We start from the raw sequence: 26239 nt of genomic DNA, 5'->3' as shown, positions 1-26239 counted from the left end.
GTTAATTGCCTAGCCCAGGGTGACAGTTCATATCTGAGCCTGGATTTGAACTGGTCAATATCTTGCTCACTCTAGTTTGTTTTCCATCCATTGTGCCCTCTAATGGCTTCATGGAGCTTACATTCTATGGTAAGGAGATCAGGAAAAGCCTGGTGTAAGAAGCTGCACCTGAGCAGATCCTTGCACAAGCCTAAGAATGCTAAGGGGTAGAAGTGATGAGGGAGAGGATTTCAGAAATAGGCATTCCTGGTTCTCCTCCTTTCTCCTAATTTTCTTACTTGTCTGACCACTCCTCAGTCTCCTTTGCTGGATCTTCTCATTAAACCATAACCTTGCTATATCTTGAGGCTTTGTCCTGCCTGGGTTCTCTTCTCTTTTCCCTCTGTACTATCTCACTGGGTGATCTTAACACTTTCCACGGGTTCAATTCTCATCTCTGTGAAAATGATCCCAGATCTCTTTATCTAACCTGAACTTCTATTCCTGGCTTCCAGTCTTACATCTCCAACTGCTTATTAGTCATCTTAAACTCAACATATCCAATATTATACCCATTATCTTTGCCCTAAGAACCTCCTGTCTTCCAAACTTCACTATTTTTGTCGAGGACACTCAGTATCGCAGCCTAGGCGTCATTCTTGACTCCACACTTCTCACCTCTTGTGTCTAATCTGTTGCCTAGTCCTATTATTTCTACTTGACAACATTTCTTGTACTTGCCCCGTTCTCTCCTCTGACACCATCTACACCTTATTGTAGGACACCATTGCTACACACTGAACTATTATAATACCTTTTGGTCAGTCTCCCTGTTTCCAGTCTCTCCCTAATCCAGTACATCTTCCACTTACTTATCAAAGTAGTCTTTCTGAAATGCATGTCTCATCATTCAATAAATCCTACTGGCTCCCTACTAACTCCAGGATCAAATGTAATATCCTATTTGGCTCTGAAAACCTTTTTAACCTTCCAATGCCTTCCCACTTTTCCAGACTTCTTATACTTTATTCACTTCTATATATTCTGTGATCCATTGATACTGACCTCCTTGCTTTTCCTCACATAAAACATTCTCAGCTCCATGTATTTTCACTGACTGTCTCCCATACCTAGAATGCTCTTACTTACTCCTTGTCTCTACCGCCTGGCTTGCCAGCTTTTCTTCAAATCTCAGCTAAAATTCCACCTACTATAAGAAGCCTTTCTTAATTCCCCATAATTTCCCTTTGAGATTGCCTCTAAGTTTTCCTGTACATATCTTGCTTCTACAAAGTTGTTTATGTGATATCTCCTTCATTAGATTGTGAACTTCTGGAAGGCAAGGAACTACTTTCACCTTGTATCTTAAGCACTTAATACAATGCCTAGCATGTAATAAACACTTAATAAATTCTTAATGATTTGGCATGACAGCTATATAAAGTCACAGAAGTAAGAAACAGAGTGGTGGTGTATAAGGGACAGAAAGTAGGCCAATTTGGTTGAAGTACTTGATGTGAAATAAGTCTGGGAAAATATACTTGTGCTTGATTATGACGGACTTTAATTCAGAAGAAGGGAGGGAAGCTAGAAGATCAGAGATGTGACAGGACTATTTCAGGTAGAGGAAATGATTTAAAAAAAAGAGAAAAATTTTTGTTGTCAAATCACACTTTGCTTATTTTCTCCACAAAAGAAAATGATATCAATAATGCAAAATACTGAAGAAAAACATTTTTAATTTCCTATTATTATCTTTTGTTTTAATATTAGCTTTATCTCCAAATATATCCTTCTCCTTAACTAAAAAGATGTCTCCTATAGTAAAGAGTTGGGAAAGTGCTGGACCTGGAGTCAGATGACTCATCTTCCTGAGTTCAAATTTGGCCTCAGATACTTACTAGCTGTGTGACCCTGGGCAAGTCACTTAACACTGTTTGCCTAAGTTTCCTCATTTGCAAAATGAACTAGAGAAGAAAAGGGTGAACCACTCCTATATCTTTGCCAAGAAAATCCCAAATAGGTCACTAAGAGTTGGACATGACTGAACAATAGCAACATAGTAAAGAGTAATAGAGAAGGGAAGGGAAAATTCAGCAAAATTAACCAACACCTTAGCTGAATCTGACAGCATTTTCAAAGTTCTGCATTCCTAGTTTCCCACCTCTGTAAAGAAGAATGAGAAAAAAAAAAAGGAGGGTTATCTAAAAATACATGAAATACCTAAATTAGTAGACATATAATTGATATGGTAGGTGGGGCTGTAGAGGAGTAGATTAACACATCTCATTGAGGAATAACGGATATGATTGTGGTTCTTGGTTCCAGAATGGGGGTGGGGGTTGAAGGGGAGACGTAGGGTTGTGGAGGGAGTAAAGTAAAATGAGACATCCCTAAAATAGTGTTCCAGAGAGGTAGTCACCAATCAGAAGAGTGGTACCTCAGGGTAGAAGTTCCTCCAGATCACAGTCTCTAAAGTAGTCTGTGAAGCAAAGAAGTATTGGAGGAGATAGCCTGTGAAGATGGGAGTGAAATGAAGCATGGCTGAGGTGTTCCTGAAATATCGTTCCAGAGACGTAGCCACCAAGGGCAGATGGGGAGGTAGGGCTGGGTGGAAGTTCTTCAGGATGCAGTCTCTCTTGTAGAGACTCTCAGCTTCTCACCCTGGGGGCAAAAGTATCACCTGAAAGAGATCTTTAGGGAGCTGCAGAACCCACAAAATGACACAGAGAAGCTAACCTCCCGCTGAGGAAAGCCCAGCAGGCCAGCAGGAATGGGCCACCGCAGTGCTCTGGGAGCCCAGCCCCACAACAAGGCTTTAGCTCCAGGGCAGGCTTGACCAGCAGCGGGCTGGAGGGACTCCAGATCAGCAGCAGCTGTGGCCATTTCCAGAATTATCAATACATAGATGCGAAGGACAAAGTAAGAGGTCAGTGCAGTCTAGACTTTGGGACCCAGTAAGTGGGAGTACATGGCTTTTGCCCCCAGGGTGAGAAGCTGCTGAGACACAGGCACAGCCAGCCAGCACCACATGGCAGCTTCAGCTCCTGGCCTACAGAGTGTAGGGGGACCAAGCACCAGTCTGAGGGGTAATCACTCTTGCTTTAACCTTCTTGGATCTGGACTGCAGTCTAGGGTGGAGGTCCTGGGGTGTGTGTCCAGCTTGCCAGAGCATGTGGAGAACTCAGAGAGGGAACCCATCTAATACCTCCAGAAGCTGAGAAAACCCCAGCCTTTGGGAAGGAAGCTCCCCTGTCTGGTGGCAGAGTCCTACTGTGACAAAAAGCCCAGGAGTCAAGTGACTGAGGGGCAACATGACCAGGCAAAGGAAACAAAGCAGACAGAAGATTCCAACATTAGACTTCTATTTTGGGGACAAAAAGGAGCAAAACATGGAACAGGAGGAAGACAGTGAATTCAGAACTCCTGCACCAAAAGCTTCAAAGGAAAATACAAGCTAGTTATAGGCCATAGAGGAACTTAAGAAGCAGATAAGAGAAGTGGAGGAAAAATTGGGAAGAGAAATGAGAACAATGCAAGAAAATGCCTTAAAAAGCCGAATTTGCCAAGTGGAAAAAGAATCTCAAAAGCTCAATGAGGAGAATCATTGCTTCAGAATTAGATGGGAGCAAATGACTTTATGAGAAATCAAGATGCTGTTAAACAGATCCAAAGAAATAAAAGAATAGAAGGCAATGTGAAATATCTCATGGGAAAAACCACTGACCTGGAAAATAGATCCAGGAGAGATAATTTAAAAATTATTGAACTACCCAAAAGCCATGATCAAAGTAAGAACCTAGAAATCATCCTCCAGGAAGTTCTCAAAGAAAACTGCCCTGATGTTTTAGAACCAGAGGGCAAAATAGAGGTTGAAAGAATCCACCGATCACCTCTTGAAAAAGATCCCAAAAAGAAAACTACTAGGAATATTATATAGCCAGGTTTCAGAATTCCCAGATTAAGGAGAGGATATTACAAGCAGCTAGGAAGAAACAATTTGAATACTGTGGAAACACAATCAGGATAACCCAGATCTGGCAGCTTCTACACTGAGGGATCAGTGAAATATGATATTCCGGAGGTCAAAGGAGCTGGATCACCTACCCAGCAAAACTGAGTATCATGTTTCAGGGGAAAATATGGTCATTCACTGGAATAGAGGACTCTCAAGCTTTCTTGCTGAAAAAACCAGAGTTGAATTGAAACTTTGACATTCAGATACAAGAAGCAAGAGAAGCATGAGAAGGTAAACAGGGAAAAGAAATCATATGGAACTTATCAGAGTTGAACTATTAACATTCCTACATGGAAAAAAAAATTGTAACTTATGAAACTTTTCTCAGTAGTTGAAGGGAATAGAAATATATATGTATATGTATATGTGTGTGTCTATATATGAGGGTATATGGACATATGAATACATATGTGAATGTATGTATATATGTTTACAGGTATAGATATAGGTCATAGGACCAATTTAACAGGAAGGGATGATACTTAAAAGGTGAAATTAAGAAGTGAGAGAGGAATATAATGAGAGGAGATGGGGACAAACAGAATGGGGTAAACTATCTCATACAGAAGAGGCAAGGGAAAATGGTTACAATGGAGGGGAAGGAAGGCAAAAGGGAATGGGTCAACCTTATTCCCATTGAATTTGGCTTGAAGAGGGAATGAAATACACACTAAATAGGGTATCTCACCCTCCAGGAGAGTAGGGGGGAAAGATGATGAGAAGGGGGATGATGGAAGGGAGGGCAGGCTGGGGGGGGGAAGGAAGTTGGAAGCACCCACTTTTGAAAAGGGACGGGATCAAAGTAGAGAATAGAACAAGTGGGAGGTGGGATAGGAGGAAGGGAAATGTAGTCAGTCTTTTACAATATATCTACTATGTTATTGTTTTGCATTAGCCACACATGTACAACCTATACTGAAATGCTTATCTTCCCAGTAAGGGTGGGTGACAAGGGAGGAAGGGAATTAATCTGGAATTCAAAGTTTTAAAATCAAATACTAAAATATACATATTAAATATATATATACATACTGTTATTAATACTATTTTACATGTAATTGGGAAATAAGATATACAGGCACTGGGGCATAGAGATCCACTGGAAAAGTCGAAAGGGGTATGGGAGAAAATATGGGAGAGAGCAGATTGAAGGAGGGGATATCCTGTGGGACTGCTGTTTTGGGGCAGTGGGTAGAGGGAAAAGGGGGAGAAAATTTGTAACTCAAAATCTGGCAGAAATGAATGATGTAAATCAGAAGTTAAAAAAGCATTTGAAAAACAAAGATCTTTAGAATGAAAAAAAAAAAAAACATTTCAAGAGGTTACACAGTAGCACTCCGTGGATATCTGAAAGGTTATCATGTGAAAGAAAGTTTCAACTTGTTTGTCTGGGACAGGAGGGCAGAACTAGGACCATTTGGTGAAACTCGATTTAATTGAACAATTTTTTTTTTGCTTTTTGGAGGGCAATTGGGGTTAAGTGACTTGCCCCAAGTCACATGGCTAGTGTATCAAGTGTCTGAGGCCATATTTGAAGTCAGGTCCTCATGACTCCAGGGCTGTGCCACCTAGTTGCCCCAACAATATTCTTTAAGCAGTTAGTAGGTGTGTGTGTGACTGTGTGTTGTACAAAAATGGGAAGTCATAAGCTAAAGTAGCTGACATCTATGTAGAGCTTTAAGATTTGCAAGGCCTTTACATACTTTATCTAATTATATTATCACAACAACCCCATGATATAGGCACTATCGATATCCTGTTTCATAGTTGAGGGAACTGAGTCAGAGAAGTTACAAGATTTGCCTGTAGTCCCAAAGTTCATAAATGTGGGAAGTAGAATTTCTGTCCATATCTCCCATCTCTTGTCTAGTGTTCTTACCACTATACCATGCTATCCTAAAGGGAGAAGAAAAGCATAGTATGTGCATGAATAAGACTGATGCAAAGGAGAATGTGATCTGAGCAAAGGAGAGCCAAGAAAGGTGGTAGAAAAATTTTGAGAGACAGAGAGAGATTAGTTCTTCTAGGGGTAAATGAGTCTGAGAAGAATTCATGGAAAAGCTGACATCTGAGTTCTACTTTGAAGTCAAGAAGGGATTTCCAACAACAACAAAAAAAAACTTGGGAGGATGGGGTTCAGAAATCCTAAAAACTGGAGATGGAGTAAACAAAGGTGTAGGAAGGAGAGAGGGCAGGAAACATAAGGAGTTTGGAGATGCAGACTCTGCAAAGGGGAGTTTTAAGAGAGAAGAATGGGTGGGCTGTGGCAGATTGTGTGTGTTTGAATACCAGGGTCAAACTTTTTAAACAGTATTTTCTACAGCAGTGAGGAACCACTGAAGGTGTTTAAGTACAGTAGTAGTAACATGGCAGTGACTAGACAGCAACAAAGAAAATGAATTTGGAGGCAAGAAGACCTGTGTTCAAGTCCTGCCTCAGTCACTCACTAGCCATGTGATCCTGGGCAAGTCTCTTAACCTCTTGCATATAGCCATGGTTTCTTCATCTGTAAAATGGGAATGATAACAGCACCAACTTCATAGGCATATTGTGAGATCGCATAAGGTAATTATATAAAGCATCCGGAAAACTTAAAGTATTATATAAATGTTAACTATTATTAATCAGAGTAATTTTTGCACCTGGGATGAATATCACAAAATGTTCTCTAAAATATTCCAAGGGAGGTGGGGTTTGGTGTGGAGAGCTGTCTGGTTGGCTGGCAGATAGGCCTAGAAATTCATCTAAGGTGTGGTGGGTTTGGAATAACCATCTTATAGTCTCCTATTTTAACAAATTATTCTTGCTAACTAGATCCCAAGCTCATTTGTTTCTAGGCTACTATGCTACTATGTCAGGACCCTAGCACCTTCCCAAGTTTAATGGTCCTGGGAAAAATTTCTTTTTGATGCACTCTAGTTACAGATATATGATAACTGTTCACTCATTACTATGACTTATATTTATTATTCATAATGAGTTCTATGAATTCAAATATATACTAATATATAATATATATACTCAAAAATATGTAATCAAGTATTATTAGATATTCATACATGCTTCTACCATAAGAAAACAATTTTTGCTGGTGAGTGGTAGATATATGATTGGCTAGTATCATAATTTCTAAAGTAGTAGAAGCATATGTTTCCACAAAGACCCGGTCTGTGTGACTAGAAGGATGGTGGCACACTCAAAAGGAAAAAACAACAACAAATCTTTTGAAGAAGGTGCACATGTAGAAGAAAAGATGGGTTCCACTTTGGACATTTTACTTGAATATTCTGATGAAGATGTCCAGTAGGCAACTGATAGTCTGAGATTGGAGTTTAGGAGAATAATTAAGGTTGACTATATATAGCTGAGAGAAGAGAATAAAGCTCAGGACAGAATCTTGAGTACCACAACTATTTATTTATGTGCATGTTATATTCCTCTGTTGAGCATAAGATCATTGAAGTGCCTTCTTGCACATGGTAGGTGCTTAATAAATACATGTATTCAATTGAATTTAACAAATGAAATTAAATAAAGAGTGGTCAGACAGGTGGGAAGTAGGAGAGAACAGCAAAAGATCTTAATCCCATGCTCACCTCTATACTGAAGAGAGAAAGCAGGGGGGTATAATGCATTAATAGAGAACTAATCTTGAAATCAGAAAAAACCAATATTCAAGTCACCCTTGACATATACTAGTTATGTGGCTCTGAGTAAGTCACTTAGCCCCTTATTAGTGACAAGGGTAGCTTTTTTTTTTAAGACTATGTGATTAGAGAGATGGTGATCTACATTGGCAGAAGAACTTTCTCCCAAGGAACCCCTCCAACAATAAAATCACAGATCTGGCAAAAAAAAATGGCAAGAATAAGGAAGGTAATAGTTCTGCCATAAACTGCCTTGATCTGACCATATCTGGGATACCACATTCAATTCTAGGCATTGTATTTCTCAAAATGTGGTAGCATTTCAGAGTGGTAGCCAATCACAATTTCAGAAGGTCAGTGAATTTCCTAACATAAAGAGGTGATGAGCTTAATATACAGACTGAGAGAAACTTTTTTTTTTTTGCTTTTTGGAGGGGGGAAGGCAGGGCAATTGGGGTTAAGTGACTTGTCCATGGTCACACAACTAGTAAGTGTTAAGTGTCTGAGGCCAGATTTGAACTCAGGTCCTCCTGACTCCAGGGCTGGTGCTGTATTCACTGCACCATCTAGCTGCCCCAAGAAACATTTTTCGACATGGCTAATGCAGGAATTTGTTTGTCTTTTTGTTTTCAATCAGAAAGGGAGGTCAGAGGGGAAGGAAATAAAGGCTTGTTAACTGAAAAAAAAATAACCTTAATATTTTTAAAATCATGGTTTACCACTATAATATTGTTACTTATAATTATTTTTCCACCACTAATTTATATCTGTATTTGTCTACAACAAACCTCTTTCACATAAATGAGATCATGAACAGTAGTAATATTCCCAATGTATGTATTTTATAACTTAGAGAACCCTTTACTACTCACCTTTATTTAATTGAATTTAGCATATTCAAAACATAAGAATTTCATGTTCAAAAGCATCCCATTCATCGAAAATTTCAATTTCATATATATATATATATACACACATATGTACTGTATATATCTTCATTCCAAAGTTTTTCTGTTTATAACATTTTACCGGTTTGATTTTTTGAAATTGGTTTACTATATTGTACTTACCCAGATGAATGATATTGAGAAATAGGATTGATTGCTGTGCTTTTAAATTTAACCAAAAATGATTTAACTTCAAGCATACGCCCTTTACATTTAACTGAACAAGCATCATGATGGCACAACCCAGCTGCCTCAAAAGCACATAGTAATGGATGGCGATGGTAGCAGATTGTACCCATGTTAAAATTTAACATGTAACAACTCAAATTTTACCTTGTAGCATACTGTATGAAATAGTCACAGAACTACATTTGCTATAAGTTGGAATAAATTGTCCTTGTTTGTATAACTTGTTGACCTTGACTTGAATTTTGCCTTCACTGAAAAAAAAATTGAATGCATTTAAGTGGGAGTTATCAAAAATATCCAATAATTTTATACATTGTTTCATGCCTTGCCCCCCAAAATTTGGAAAACTTTACTTTAGAAAACGAGTGCCTAATGCTGCCGAAGTGCTTTTATATTAATAAATGTTTGTTGAACTGAATACCTACAATTTTGCTTGCCAACAGGCAGAACATAACAGAAGATACAATTTATCATTGAATCTTAGAATTGGAAGAGTCTTTCTTTAAAAGAGTCATTTATTCAACTTCATAACTGGAACATGAGTTTCATTCTGATCATCCCTTGAAATTTTCCATGTCTAGCAAACTTATTATCTAATGATTATCTAATTTGTCAGGAAAAATAGGATAACAGTCATGGAGTACTATTTTTCCCCCAGAACTAACAGATTTTTTACAATCTCCTCCTCCATTTTGGTCTCAGATATAAAGAATACCTTTTTCCTTGCCAAAACTAATTCCTCTGCTTGCACCCTCGACCTCATTCTCTCACATTTTCTCTAGCAACTTGTCCTTACTGTCACCCTTCCTGCCTTCAAAAATATCACCTCTTTCTCTTATTCTTTAAAAAAAACTTACTTGATCCTACAATTCCCATTGGTTATTGCCCTATATTCTCTTCTTATTTACTATCTTACTATTTTCCTTCCTCCCTTTTGCAGCTAAATGCCTTGAGAAAGCTTTCAGTGATCATTGCTTCCATTTCCTCTCATCTAACTTGAATCAAAACCCTTTTCAGTCTGTTTCCTAACTCATTATTCAATAGAAACTGCCTTCTCTAAAGTTACCAATGATTTCTTTCTTTTTTTTTTTTTCTTGCTTTTTGGAGGGGGGAGGGCAGGGCAATTGGGGGTAAGTGACTTGCCCAAAGTCACACGGATAGTTTTTGTGTTAAGTGTCTGAAGCCAGATTTGAACTCAGGTCCTCCTGACTGCAGGGCCAGTGCTCTATTCACTGTGCCACCTAGCTGCCCCTCAATGATTTCTTAATTATGAAATCTAATAACCTTTTCTCATCTTATTGATGACCTCGCTGTAGCCCTTGATGCTTTTGAATCTACTTTTCATCTATGTAGTGCCTAGTAGATACAGGTGTCCCCCAGGGATGTGATGGAACCAGCTCATACCAGCTTCTAAAGTCAAGTGTTAAATTTTCAGTGTAAGCATTTATACCTCAGACATTGGCAAGTGCTACAAATGAAATTTTGATCTGTTTGTTTTCTTAGTTGTCTAGACTTAATGAAGAAAATGCTGATGATACATATTAAATTTAAAAGTGTGTTGAGTATACTTTTTTTTTTTAAAGAGCTGGTTGTTAAATATTTATCAGCACACCCCTGGACTATTCCGTCCTCTTGGCACCACCTCCCCCATACCCCAAGGTTCTGTCCTAGGTTTCCTTCTCTTCTTTTTCTATATGGTCTTCTTTAGTGATCTTACCAGCTCCCATAGGATCAATTATCTCTATACAGATGATTCCCAGATCTATTTTATTCAGACCTGTTCTATTTCCTGAATATCAACAACTGCTTTTTGGACATCTCAAACTAGATGTCTTGTAAAGATATCAAATTCAAATTATCCAAAACAGAATTCCTATTTTCCCTCCCTTCTTCCCAACTTTCCTATTGCTCTTGAGGATACCACCATCCTCCCATTCACCGAGTCTCAAAACCTATTTCATCCATGACTCCTCACTTGCACTCATCCCACTTGTCCAGTCCCTTATTGGATCTTGCTGTTTGTTTCTGCCTTTACAACTTCTCTTGCATATACCCCTCTCTCCACACTCAAGCAGTCACAAGCCTAACTCAGGATTATTCCAACAGTCTCCTAACTGAACTCTCTGCCTCTAGTATCTCTCTGAAGCATGAATTTCATTCTGATCATCCCTTATAAATGTCCCAATCCATTACCCATTCAGCTGCCAACATGGTTTTTCCAAAGCCTAAGTCTGACCATGTGTGATAGTAATGGCAATTAAAGATTCCCCTGTATTGACTTGGTTTTCAAATTGATTGTGTTAAAACCCAGAGCTTGTTAATCCCACCTGTGGGATGGGCTTGTTGATGTGAAAAGAAAGTCCTGAACTGGGAGGAGCTGGTGACGTAGATTTGGAGAGACACAAGAGAGAGGCAGAAGACCTTTTTTTGGAAGCAGCACCTCGTGGGCAGAGAGAGAGACTAAGAGAATTGCTGGTGGCCGCTTTGAATTGCCCTGGACTTTTGAGACCTGCCCCCTGAGCTGCCAAGGACTGAGGAGACATGGCTGTTTTGCTGGTACTTTGTCTGTCTGTTTTGATGTTCTTTTGCCAGATTTGTCCACTGGTGAAAGACAGTCCTGTTGTTGAAGAAGTCCTGGAACCTGGCTTTTGGTTAAGAAGCCCTGAGACTGTCCTGCAGACAGAGAGTGAATACCGTCCACTGGTGAAGGACAGTGCTGTTGTTGCAGGGGTCTGGGAACCTTTCTGTTGGTTCAGAAGCCCTGAAGAAGGATTTTCTTGTTGTATGTTTACAGAAATCCTGGGAGAGGGTTTTGCTAATGTTTTCAGGTGTTCTAGGACTGTTCTACAGATAGAGGATGAATTGATGAAGGGACTGGCAGTGTATCTTGTGGCCTTGCTAAGCCTTGTCTCCCCAGGAACTAAGATTGCTGAGAACTTGCCTCGTGTCAAGATGAAGAAAAGACCTCCATTTGGAGCCCCTATGCTGGTATTCTGAACCTTGGGAAATTGCCTTTCCTTGGCATTATATTACACCATGTCACCCCCTGCTTAGTGAATTCCATAAATTCCATAATTCCTATACACTATTTTTGGCATTTAAAGTTCATCATAACCTGATCGATCACTCGCTGATTTTCCAGGATTTTTACACTTTCCTCCCCTCCATACACTCTATGATCCAGCTATACTACCCTACTTGTAGTTCTGTCTCCCTGATTATATGCTGGCTATCCCCTGTGCCTGCAGTGTTCGGCTGCCTCAGAGATGCCTCTCAGTGGCCTGCCTTCTTTCAGGACTTAGCAGAAATGCTACCTTTTTCAGGAGACCTTGCCAGCCACTCCTCACCCCCACTTCTTGCTAGCCCCTTCCCCTCTCAGATTGCTTCCCATCTGCTCGAGGTCAAGGACTGGCCTTTACCTCTCTTTAGATCCCTAGCCGTTAGCGTGATGCCTGGCACTTAGTAAGAACTTAATACGTGATTGTTGACTGATGGACTGACTTAAAATATGTGAGTTTTTTGTGAAATGAAGCTATATGGCACAAGTACAGCCTTGGTAAGATTTGATTTTATCATAAATATATACATATACACACACACACACACACACATATATATATATATATATATTTGTGCACATATGTATATATCTGTGTATGCCTATGTATGAACGAGAAAAACTGCTTGAGGCTCTGACAGTAAATGGGCATACTACAAAACTTATTGATATATGCTTTTTGTATCTATGAACAATTTTTTTATAGATCATTTACTAGGTTTTAATTTAATAATTATTTTAATAATTTTTCCCCTCCTCTTTTTCTTTACTTCTATTTTGCTGATAAAGATCCACATCCAGAGAACAGAAGGATGTGACCACATGACCTGTTCACAATGTAACACTAATTTCTGTTACCGCTGTGGGGAGAGATATCGCCAGCTCCGCTTCTTTGGAGACCACACATCAAACCTCAGTATATTTGGATGCAAATATCGCTACCTCCCTGAGAGACCCCATTTAAGGAGATTAGTGCGAGGGTCAGTATGTGGTAAGTGTATAATATGATTTTTCAGAAGTCTACCACATGGAACAAGTAGTTTAAATATTAGTCTCAAATTTGTGGGCTAGAGAATGAAATGGACATTCAACTGAGTTTGTGTAATTTTCTTTGGCACCCCTGCCTCCATTGTTTCACTTAGACTACTTTCTCTTTCCTACACACAAACAAGTAGTTAATCTGAAGTCCACACTGCACACAATTTTATTTCTCAAGCACTAACCTTTTAAACTTTTCTTTGTAGGCATTTGCAGCATTTGAATGAATTAATGTCTTTCAGAAAGTAAGGTGGTATTCCACCAAATATTCTTTATGGGGAAAGGAAGTGGCTTCGTAAAGCCATAATTGGGTTTTCTGATCATAATTTTGTTCCAGTTGTATTTCTTTTATGTTTTTCTCCCTGTGTACTATCAGACTTTCTCTTCGTGCCACTCTTATTCAATGGCTATTGCTTTCAAATTAACAGAAGACTAAAAAAGAAGAGGATTTTCCCTTTTGTTGAAAAGAGGACCCTTCTCTCAAATCTATAAATCAAATATTTGCTTTTTTAGAATATTTTAGAGCATTTATGGGACTTTTATACAGTGTTTCTAAAAACCTAGGAGATGTCTTGACGTTTTTTCTGCCTTTCTAATTTTATGGCAGCTTTCTTTTTAAACCAATTATATTGTGTTCTTAAATGAAGGTAACAATATAGACTTTCATCACCGAGATATGGATTTATTTGTAGAATCCATTTATAAGCAACATATCTGCAAAAGGATACATATGCTGAGGATGCAGTAGAATCTCAGAGATATGTTTCTTTTCACAGATCTCATTTCTGCCTTACAGTTCTACCAAATTATTGTTTCATATATAATGTAATACAATTTTCTTAGTCACATGTAGATGGATTTTTCTTTTTAAATAGGGAATTTCTGTGTTTGGGAAGACCTATTCAAATAGGAAAGACCTTCTTTAGCTGTATATTCCAGCAAAAGTCCATTAAAATGTGCATTTGGGTTTCTTTGTTTATTTGCTTAATTGAGCACCCTCAATATGCTTTTCAGTAAGCAAAATGTATAAAAGGCACAAGCAATAAGTTGGACCACACATGAGTCTCCCATTTAGCTTATTCATTATCCAATTTTTATTCTCTTAAGCGGAAAAGAAACAGTATTGCTTTTAGGAGAATAAATTCTTGGTTCCACCTAACCTGGATTGGTTTTCTGAAGGATGTAGGCTTGGGGATGAATTTTCAATACATAATGACTTATGAGATGAGTTCTAGACAGAGGAAAACGATTGCAAGTATCTAGAGAAAGAACCAATGACATCATGTCACTAAAGAGCCAAATTGCATGATCTGAGGATATTTGAGAGCCAGATAGGATACAGTCCTGGAATTACTAAATTAAAACAGATATTAGAGATCTAATTTAGGGAACCCATGAACTTGAATGGGGGTGAGGGAATTATATCTTTATTTTCACTAATCTCTTAACTGACAATTTAGCATTTCCTTCAAGTATGAATGCAGAAAACAAACATTATGCAACAAAAATTTCCGTAGTCTCAGACCACCAAACAGGTCCATACACATGAAAAGGTTAAGAATCTCTAATCTGATTCCATCCTTCTCTGAAGAATGAATGTCCTCTATAACATTTTAAACAAGTGATTATTCAATCTGTACTCTAAAACTTTTGTGGACCGAGAATACTAATTCCTAGAGAATCTTGCTTCATTTCAAGTATATTACTCCTCAAATCTATGCTACCTCCTGTTGTTAGACTAATCTTGCTAAAATTCCACTTCTATCATATCATTTCTCTGCTCCAGAATTTGTATATCAGTTCCTATTGTATATCAAATCGATTCCAAATTCCCTACCTGACTTGGAAGCACCTCTACAATTTGACCTCATGTTAATCTTTTACCACGATAAAAATGTATCCTTTGTTGTTGGGCTAATCTACTTCCTCTACCTCAAAAACAGGGTTGTTATGGTAAAAGAGTAGTAAACCTTAAAGTGTTATGTAGATGTTATAACAGAGTTGATGTTCATATTGTTTTCATCTCTCTGCTTTATACATAATTTTTCCCTCTGCCAAAATCATCCATTCTCCTTAAAGCCTTTTCTGATTTTATCAGCTCTTCTTTCAAATAACCAAAGCTGAGGCAGGGAAATGGTACAGTAGATAGAGAACCAGCCCTTTAGTCAGAAGGACCTGAGTTCAAATTTGGCCTCAGATACTTACTAGCTGTGTGATCCTGGGCAAGTTACTTAACCCCAATTGCCCCTGCCCCTTCCCTGCAAAAAAAAAAAAAAAAATTAACCAAAGTTAAAACATGCAGTTTAACAATAATTATTCCCTAATTATTTTATGTATATTAGTTTTGTCTCCCTGCATAAGGGGTAAGTCCCTTGAGTGTAGAGCTTTTATCTTACTTGACATATTTTAAACTGTATTTAACTTATTTATTTTTTAGTCTACCAGGGTGCGATTAATAATTTAGTCTGGTGTATAGAATAATGAAATAATAACAAGGAGCTCTGAATTTCTCCTCCTAATCTTTATCACTGTCATATCAATAAATTTTCAAAAATGGACAGTTTAATACTGTACTTATCCCTCTATTACCAGGAAATAGAATCAGTGCTTGTACTTCAGAGTAAAAGAAATGGTGCCACGGAGGGTAAAGAAAGGCTAATATGTTGTACATTGAGCTCTAAGAACCAATCCTTAACATCAGAATTACAAAGCCTCCTTTGGTATCTGAAAACTAAGGAGAAAAACGTAAATCTGTATCTTAACCAGTTGTATACATATAATGTTAAACTGCTTCCCTTTTGTTGTTGTTCAGTCTTTTAAGTTGTATAAACTCTTCATGACTCCATTTGGGGTTTTCTTGGCCAAGATAATGGAGTGGTTTGCCATTTCCTTATACAACTCATTTTACAGATGAGAAAACTGAGATAAAAACAGTTAAGTGACTTTCCCAGAGTCATACAGTTAGTAAGTATCTGAGGTGGGTTGAAGTCATGAAGATAAGTCTTCCTCACTCCAGGTCTAGCATTCTATCCACTGTGCCACTTAGCTGCTATATATATGTATATATATAAAAGAAATATTCATATGTGTCCATGTGTTGATGTACTGTAACTGTGTGTATTTGAAAGTGATGGTATATAAATTCATATAGGGATGAAGACTGGACCTGTGATTTTATGTGTATACATAAAATGCATATTTACAATATACCTACACATATATGTATGTGTGTGTCTATGCCTTGAAGTACCATAACTGTATCTGAAAGTGAGTTTTTTTCCCCTGTAAGTTGGTTTGCATAAGTATTCTTATTCTTTAGGTCTGCAACTCAGGAAAGTTATATTTTTCAACAAGCTTTACAGAAAAATAACAGTTACTGTATGTTGATGACTACACATTTGTTCCATAATTGGTACTCTTCTTTCCTTTTTCTTAGTCTCACTACACTTTGTCTTGAAAAGCAGTTTTTCAATATTCCTTATTATTCAATAAGGAATAATAAGTGCCTTGTCCAAAGTAGCAGGTCAATTAATGTTTGTTGAACTGAAATAAGAAATTGATGGATAAAAAGGTAATGTCAAAAATGTGATCTGAAGAGCCAATCTTGGAATTAAGACAAATTTGGTACCCAATGAAGTTTCTTTTCTAGTTTACTAGATAGCTATGATTTCAGTGGCAGCAATTATTGTGCAATGATCAACTGTGAAAGACTTAGCTCCTCTAATCAAGACAGTGATCCAAGGCATTTCCAAAGGATCCATGGTGAAAAATCCTGTCTACCTCCATAAAGAGAACTGATGAACTCTGAATGCATATTAGAGCATATTAAAAAAATATGCTTTTTGTTTTGTTTGTTTTCTTTTGTAACATGACAAATGTGGAAATATGTTTTACATGACCACCCATGTAGAACTGAAATCAAACTGCTTGCTTTCTCAAGGGGGGAAGAAGGTGTAGGAGGGAGGAAGAGAATTTGAAACTCAAAATTTTTAATAATGATTGTTAAAATTTTTACATGTAATTGAGAAATATTTAATGAAATAAATAAAAAATTAATTTTAAAAAATTAATCAATACAAATACCAAAGAAATCTTCACTATAACATACCCAATAACTGATCATCCAGCTTTTCCTTAAAGACTTCCAAGGAAGGGGAACTCACTATTTCTTGAGGCAGCCCATGCCACTTGTAGACATATCTAATCGTTAGTAAATTTTTCCTGACATCAAACCTAAATTTGCCTATTTGCAAATTCCACTCATCATTCCTGGTTCTGCCTTCTAACCAAACAGAACAAATTTAATCTCTCCTCAATGGCAGCCCTTCAAATACTTAAAAGACAGTTATCATGTATTTCTTGTGTCTTCTCATCTCCTGGCTAAATATTTTCAGTTCCTTCAACCAGTCTCTCAGCACTTGACATGTTTTCAAATTGTATAATTAGTGACATAACCCCAAAGAATTGTTCCTCCAAATCAAATCTCCCCTCAAAGGATAAAACATATTCTGAAGAATGTGTTGCAGGTTCTGAGAACAATTTTAGAAGTGTTCTGTGAGTGATAATAGTATTATTGGAATAAGTATATAGGTCCCCAAGCATTTCATTTTACCCTGGAGCTTTGGGATGGAACCTCCTAAATGCTAGTCAGAAGCAGCTAGCCCACTGTCACATGGGAAGAAAAGGTAGTGAAACCACTGTAAAAGTTGGCATAAATAGGTAAAAACAGTTGGTACTCTCTGGTGATTAGAGAATGCTGTGACCAATAAAGAGTCAAGATGGGAATCAATGTAAATTCCCTTGGTGGAAAGAAAAAAGAAGCAGGAAGAGGTGAGAAATAATTCATATTTGAATTCAGCTTAAAATTCGCAGCTGTGAACTTCTTTTTTATACAAAGGCTTTAGAAAGAATCTGCCAGTTGCCAGTTAGAAGTAGCTAACTCAATGTCATGTAACAAGACAGGAAGCCTGCTATAAATAGGTGAAGCCTTGCTATGAAGATCCCCATGACTAAGTACTCAGAACAGAACAGGTGTGGCAAATTAGCAGTTGCTACAGCAACTTGCCACAGGAGTTGGCCACAAGGGCTGCCAACCAAACAACAAAGGATGAAAGATTGCTTCTAGAAAATATGAAATGCAAGGAGAATTTTTTAATGTTAAGAGGGGTTTTTTTGTTATTCTGAATTTAACAAATGCAAGCAAATATAACTTCCACATACAAATAAGAACAGAAAAGAATTTTATATGAAACTAAATCCCCAATATGAACAGTTTATATTTTTAACTATATATTAAACTTAGAAAATTAGTTCTAAAGTTTTCTAGCTTGTTTGTGTGTTTCCCTTTGAACCTACAAGCAACACAAGTTTTGCAATGATTTGCAGAGAGCATCTTATATTTCCTTATGTTTTTGTTTCTCTCAATGACAAGTAATAGCTGTATATAAAAGTTCATTTTGGCACAAACATAACATTGGAAAGAATGCATTCTGCCATGGGTAGATATTTGGAGTACTGTGCCAAGTTTTGGTGACACGTTTTAGAAAGGAGATTTATAATCTGGCTAACATTCTGAACGTGCCAACTTGGAGAAAGTTTTTATAACATAGGAAGAACACATGAATATTTACCCTGGATAAGTGAAGATATGGGGAGGTCATGATGTTATATGCAAGTCTCTGAAGAGTTATCACAAGGAAGAGGGATTGAACTGCTTTTGCTTGGGCCCCTGACAACAAAACTAGAAACAACAGCTAAAAGTCAAAATGAGGTAAGTTTAGGTTGTTAAAGAAAAACCTCTTCACAATTAGAGCTGCTCAAGCTGCCTGGGAAGTTCATAAGTTTCTCACTCACTGGAAGTCTTCAAACAAAGACTGGATGACTACTCATCAGATATGTTATAGAGGCTATTTTTGTTCAGATATTTGTTGAACTAGCAGGTCACTGAGCTCCCTTCCAACTCTGAGATTCTGTAACATCCTTTTAAATTTTTAAGTTGGTAGAAGACTTCCCTGTCACATTGATCTTTTTAGATATCTCTGTATGTCTCCTCATAAAATCATTTATCTTTACGTCTTCAGAATTGCATTCTTGAGAGCTTACCAGCCCTCCAGAGCTAACAACTGTAAAAATTTTAGTCCAAGGAATCCTGGCTGTCCTTTCCCTGAACCTTTCAAATCTGCCCTCCAAAAACCTAGAGCACTTTAGACCATGCCCATCTTTCTTCTCCTGTATTACATATTTGATAATGGAGTCCCTTTCCCCTCAAGGTTCCCATCATTTCTCCTAGCTGCCCTGTTTCCTCTAGAATCATTTAGAAACTTCTCAGTGTGATCTTTAAAACCCTCCACAGTCTGGCTCCAGCTTACTTTCCTAGTTTTATTTCTCATTATCCTCCTCCTCTCTATGCTCTATATTTCAGCCAACCTTCCCTACTAGGTACTTCCTGAACTTGATATGCCATCTGTCATCAATCAATGCCTGGAATGTTTCTTGTTCGTTTTTTTTCCACCACTGAATCCCTAACTTCCTTTGAGTGCTACCTTCCTGATCCCACTATTGTTAATGTTCTCTCCCTCCTCAAATTACCCTTTTTTAATTTATGTATATGCCAGATCCCACCAGTACAATGTAAGCTCTTTGAGGGGAAGGGCTTTTTTGTGTTTGCCTCTGTATACACAATGCCTACATCAGAGCCTTGCCATGTAGTAAACACTTATTAAATGTTTGAATTAAACTGAAATACTGTAGATGGAGTCTTAATTCAGCTATGGATTGGACTACATTGTATCTGAGGTTCTTGTAATATTAACATTCTATAATACTTTGTTGGTATGATTTATATAGTATTAAAAAAGTGTTATTTAATATCTGTATTTAGTAATCCTTTGCTGATTGCCAGTAAGAAGTCTTTGTAAAAGAAAAAAAATACATGTGACCCATATGTATATATAGAATAGGTGTGCCTTTTTAAAATATGTTGTTCAATATACCATGGAATAGTCTTCATTTTCAGGCTAGCAATGGAGGTTGACTAAGTAATTGATTATACAGGGTGTCCCAAAAATGCTAATGCTATTTTAAGCTCTAATAGTTTAAAAGATTGATTCAGTAATTGACTTTTGGTGTCCCAGATATTTTAGTTCAGTTTTAACATATTAAAACTCAAGCCCAACACTAAGACTTTTTGGATACCCTGTATTTATAATGACCTTGTACTAGGCACTGTTGATGTAGCAGCCTTCTTTGGAATAAGACAAAACCAATTCTGATCATCTCAATTTCAAGAACATTTTGAGAAGAAAGTATGAATTATTCTTCTAACTTCAAGAAAGATACTAAATTTCACTTCCTATCAAAGCTTTATTTGTTTATTTTATTTTCTTATTCAGTATCCTCTTTCAATTATGATATGTTACTGCTGGTGTAGCAGATGTAATTACATCTGTTCTACCAGTCTTACTAAAATGGTACATAAAATATCACTGATATACATTCAGGGTGTTTTGATAAAGGTTACTAGAGAATGATGAAATAATTGCTGGCTTTTTCCTTGGATTTTGTTTCTTATGAGCATCCTTTCAAAGTCAGAAGTGTACCTCTCATTATGGGGTGTGCGAGATATGTTTATACATGAATGGAGCTTGTCATAAACACTGTTAAATAATTCATTTGGAAAAAAGTACCTGCTAACATCACCTGGCCTCCATTCTAGACCCCCAAACCACCTTACATTGGAATGTCATAACAGCAGCTTTTAAAAAGCTATTCTTTCTTAAGATCTCACAGAATCAATGGCTAGTCCATTCTAGTCTGATCCATATCCCAAAATTGACCCCATAATAATAAGCCTGGTAAATGGTCATTCAGCCTTACCTTGAAGACCTCCATGAGGGAAACTCACTACCACCTGAGGAAGACCATTCTACTTTGGTGTCTCTCCAACTTTTAGAAAGTTTTTCACCCTAACTTACTTTTATAGTCTCTATCCATTGCCACTAGTTCTGCCTTCTGGGACCAAGTGGAATAAGTCCAATCCCTCATCTATTGACAGCCCTTTAAGTATTTGAAAATACTTATTATGTCTTGCCCTCTCTGCTTGAAGTTAAATATTTTCACCTTCTCTAACTGATCCTCATTATAGCATGGACTCAAAATCCTTCATCATTTTAGTTATCCTTCTGTGGCTCTCCTCGTAAATTGAAGAAACCAGAAACAAGCAGAGCGCTCCCAATGTGACTTAACAGGATAAAATACAGCAAAATAATCACCTCCCTAGTTCTGGACACTATGATTCTCTTAATAATCCTAAATTTGCGTTGCTTTTTGAGCTGATATATATATATATAAAACATTGCTGGTACATATTGAGCTTGCAGTAAAGTCAAATTCCTGGATCTTTTGGAGAAAATCCACTGTTTAACCATGCCTCCTCTAAAGTTTGATTGTGAATTGATTTTTTTAATCCAAGTGCAAAACTTGACATCTATCCCATTTTAATTAGTCAAAACAAACATGGTCACACAGTGGATATATGAATTCCCCAAAGCAAGCTGGGTAAATTCTTCCCACGTCTTATCCACAGGGTAGAATTTCAATACAAATAGCAATTCACTATTATTTATTCCCCACTTCCAAACTTAAAAGTGCAAAGACTACAGGGTTACATCAGAAAACCTGATAGTCTAACCTTTCTTCCTATTGCGTATTTCACAGGGTTAAATCTTTGTACACATATTTTATTTAATATTTCAAATTTTTCCCCCGGTTTTATCAGTTCATAATTTCATGACTATTTCATTAGCACAACTATTTATATAATTTATGATTGGGTGATTCATTTTTTCTTTGATCCAAGAAACAAAACACTAATATGATGATAATAGATAATATTTATTTGGGCCTTTAACATTTTCAAAACACTTTATATATATATTTTCATTTGATTCTTACAAAACCCTATAGTATAGATGCTATTATTATTGATGTTATTTATCATTTTACAGATGAGGAAACTGAGACTAAAAGAGATTAACAAATGACTTGTCCAGGGGCACACAGACTATAAATATCTGAGACAGGACCCAAATCCAGATCTTCTGACTTCAAGTCCATTACTTTATCCATGATGCCATGCTCCCTTCCTATTTTAGATGAAGTTTAATGGGAAGACTGATGATTAGAATATTATATAATCTATATGCTCTTTTGTGAGTTCTCTAGACTCTTCCCCTGAACAGCAGCCAGTATTTAACTTCCTTTATCAAACATTTAAATGCTTACTCTGTCCATGGTGCTATGGATACATTGTGCTAAAAAACACAAGTCTTGTTCTTGGGGACCTTATAGCATAAAGAGAACAAGTGTACAAATTACTATGATACACTGAGGAGTGAGATAAGTACAAGGGGGAGATCCAAGGAAAGTCTTATAAGAAATCTGGGAAGGAAAGATGACTTTCACTTCCAGAGTTTAGGGTCATGGAATGCTTCCTAAAAAATGTGGCATTCTTCTTGCCTTAGCACAGTGTCTGGTATATACCGTCTTTCCCCGATAATAAGACCTATCCCAAAAATAAGCCCTCCCCTTACTGTGTAAGATTCCTCTAAAATAAGCCCTACACACGCTACATCATGGTACCCTCTGTATGCACCGCCCCCCCCCCCCCGTGAAATGCACGCCACGCTCAGAGCTGCATCCAATCAGAGCTGCAGCAGTGAGCGCGTCATCCTGTTCTTCCCCAGTGATTTGCTTATTGAATAAAGGTACATTTTTTTGTTCACATTTACCTGTTCATTAAAATTGCTGTCAATGTTCATTAAAATAAGCCCTCCCCTGAAAATAAGCCCTCTGGTGTTTTTCTGTCCAAAAAAATTAATAAGACAGTGTCTTATTATCGGGGAAACATGGTAGTAGGTGCTCAATCAATGCTAATTGGATTTACTTGAGAGAAGCCATCAACTTAAAATGAATTCATATTGCAAAGGGGAGGCAAAAGAATTAAGCAGCAAGAGCAGATGAGAAACCAATAAAATAGATAAACTTTTGGTTAATTTGACTAAAAAAAAAGAAAAAAAAACATGATCAGTATCAAAAATGAAAAGGGTAAATTCACTGCCTGTGAAGAGGAAATTAAAACAATATTTAGGAGCTATTTTGTCCAACTGTATGCCAAAAAATGACAATCTAAGTGAAATGGATGAATATTAATAAAAACATAAATTGCCCAGATTGACAGAAGAGGAAATAAAATACTTAAATAACCCCATTTCAGAAAAAGAAATCACAAAAGTCATCAGTGAACTCCCTTAGAAAAAAATATCCAGGGCCAGATGGATTTACAAGTGAATTCTAACAAATATTTAAAGAACAATTAATTCCAATACTATATAAATTGTTTGAGAAAATAGTCTAAGGAGGAGTCCTACCAAATTCTTTTCATGGTACAAATATGGTGTTGAAACCTAAATTGGAAAAAGCCAAAAGAGAGAAACAGAATTATAGATAAATCTCCCTAATGAATACAGATGCAAAATTTTAAATAAAATATTAGCAAAGAGATTACAGAAATTTATCATGAAGATAATACTCTAGGAGCAGGTGGGATTTATACCAGGAATTCAGAGCTGGTTCAATATTAGAAAAACTATCAGCATAACTGACCATATCAATAACAAAATTAACAGAAATCATATGATTATCTCAATAGATGCAGAAAAGGCTTTTGACAAAATAAAACACCCATTCCTACTAAAAACACTAGAAAGCATAGGAATAAATGGAGTTTTCCTTAAAACAATAAGTAACATCCACCAAAAGTCATCAGCAAGCATTATATGTAATAGGATAAGTTACAAGTATTTCCATCCAGTAAGATCAGGGGTGAAACAAGAATGTCCATTGTCACCTCTATTATTCAATATTGTATTAGAAATGTTAGCTTTAGGGGTGGCCAGGCAGCACAGCGAGTAAGAGCACCGGCCCCAGTGTCGGGATGACCTGGGGATCGAATCCGGGCTCAGATACTTAGCACCACACACAGAAATAACTGGCCGTGTAACCTTGAGCAAGTTACTTAACCCCAATTGCTTTAAAAAAAAAAAAGAAAGAAATGTTAGCTTTAGTGATGAGAGAATAAGAAATCGAAGGAATTAGAATAGGCAATGAAGAAACAAAGTTATCACTCTGCAGATGATATGATGGTATGCCTAGATAATCCTAGAGAATCAACTAAAAAACTACTTGAAATAATTAACAATTTTAGCAAAACTGCAGTATATAAAATAAACCCACATAAATCATTGGCATTTCTATGTATTACTAACAAGTTCCAGTGGCAAGAGATAGAAAGAGAAATTCCATTTAAAGTAACTGTAGGCAATACAGAATATTTGGGAGTCTACCTGCCAAGAAAGTCTCAGGAACTATATGAACACAGCTGCAAAACACTTTTTTTTTTTTTTGCTTTTTGGAGGGCAATTGGGGTTAAGTGTCTAAGGCCAGATCTGAACCTAGGTCCTCCTGACTCCAGGGCTGGTGCTCTATTCACTGCGCCACCTAGCCACCCCTACAAAACACTTTTCACATAAATAAAGTGAGATCTAAATAATTGGGAAAATATTGGTTGCTCATGGGTAGGCTGAGCTAATATAATAAAAGTGACAATTCTACCTATATTAATTTATTCAGTGCCATACCAATCAAACTACCAAAAAAAATATCTTATGGAACTGGAAAACTAATAACAAAGTTCATCTGGAAGAACAGGAAGTCCAGAATCAAGGGAATTAATGAAAAGAAATACACAGAAGGGTAGCCTCACCATCTGAAGTTATATTTTAAGGCGGCAATCATCAAAACTAAGAAATAGAGTTATGGATCAGTTAATGAAGTTAGGTATGACACAGTAGTCAATGACTATAGTAATCTACTGTTTGATAAACCCAAAGACTCCAGCTTCTAGGATGAGAACTCACCATCTGACAAAACTGCTCAGAAAATTGGAAAATAGTATGGTAGAAACTAAGCATAGACCAACATCTTACACCATATACCAAGACAAAGTCAAAATGGATACACGATTTATACATGCATACTATACATGACAGTATAAGCAAATTAGGAGAGCAACAATCTATTTCAGATCTATGGAGAAGGGAAGAACTTATGACCAAACGAGAGATAGAGAACATTACAAAGTATAAAATAAATAATTCTGATTACATTAAATTAAAAAGTATGTGCACAAAGCCATTGCAACCAAGATTAGAAGGGAAGCAGAAAGCTAGGAAACAATTTTTGTAGTCAGTGTTTCTGATAAAGGCCCCATTTCTAAAATATATAGAGAACTAAGTCAAATTTATAAGAATACAAGTCATTCCCCAATTGATAAATGGTCAAAGGAGATTTTTAGATGAAGAAATTAAAGCTATCTATAGTCATGACAAAACAGGAAAATGATAAATGCTGGAGATGTGGGAAAACTCGAATACTAATGCATTGATGGTACAGTGGTGAACTGATTCGACTATTCTGGAAAACAATTTGGAACTATGCCCAAAGCACTATAAAACTGTGCATACCCTTTCATCCAGCAATACCACTACTACGTCTGTATCCCAAAGAGGTCATAAAAAAGGGAAAAGGACCCACAGGTACAAAAATATTTATAGTGGCCTTTTTTTGTGGTGGCAAAGAATAGGAAAGTGAAAGAATGCCCATCAATTGGGGAATGGCTCAAAAAGTTGTGGTATAGGATGTAATGAAATACTATTGTTATATAAGAAATGATGAGTAGGCAGATTTCAGAAAAACCTGGAAAGACTTAAATGAACTGATGCTGAGTGAAGTGAGCAGAACTAGAGAACATTATACACAGTAAAAGCAATGTTGTACAATGACCAACTTTGATAGACTCAGCTCTTCTCAGCAATGCAGTGACCTAAGACAATTCCAAAAGATTCATGATGCAAAATGCTGTCTACATCCAGAGAAAGAACTATGGAGTCTGAATGCAGATTGAAGCATACTGTTTTCTCTTTTTTTGTTTTTTTTTCTCGTGGTTTTTCCCTTTTGTTCTGATTCTTCTTTCACAATATGACTCATGTGGAAATGTGTTCAATATGATTGTAGATGTAGATTCCATATCAGATCACTTGCCACTTTGAAGGGGCGAAGGAGAGGAAGGGGGAAAACTCAGAACTCAAAATCTTATAAAAATGAATGTTAAAAACAAAAATAAATTTAATATTTAAAAAAGAGCAAATAAGATAAATATAGATACTTATAAACATCTCTGGATCAGTCTTATACTGTTTCTGGAGCTAATCGTGGTTGTAGGGAATATTAATTTTTCTATTCACTC

At 36.9% G+C, this 26239-nt stretch overlaps 1 protein-coding gene across 1 annotated transcript in view; it reads left to right on the top strand.

The window, feature by feature from the left end:
• Nucleotides 1-26239, top strand: part of RNF217 (ring finger protein 217) — a 164325-nt gene that overhangs the window by 124441 nt on the left and 13645 nt on the right. Inside the window, exon 4 of the mRNA XM_069077486.1 lies at nt 12628-12829. Coding sequence (XP_068933587.1) covers nt 12628-12829 — 202 coding nt within the window. The remainder of the gene's footprint in view (nt 1-12627; nt 12830-26239) is intronic.

The sequence above is a fragment of the Petaurus breviceps genome, unplaced genomic scaffold, assembly GCF_028583685.1.
Source record: "Petaurus breviceps papuanus isolate PSGF00001 unplaced genomic scaffold, PetGlider_PUasm1.0 90977, whole genome shotgun sequence".
NCBI classification, from domain to species: Eukaryota; Metazoa; Chordata; class Mammalia; order Diprotodontia; family Petauridae; genus Petaurus; species Petaurus breviceps.
The sequence above is the reverse complement of the archived record's forward strand: the minus strand, read 5'-3'. Positions and strand labels throughout refer to the sequence as shown.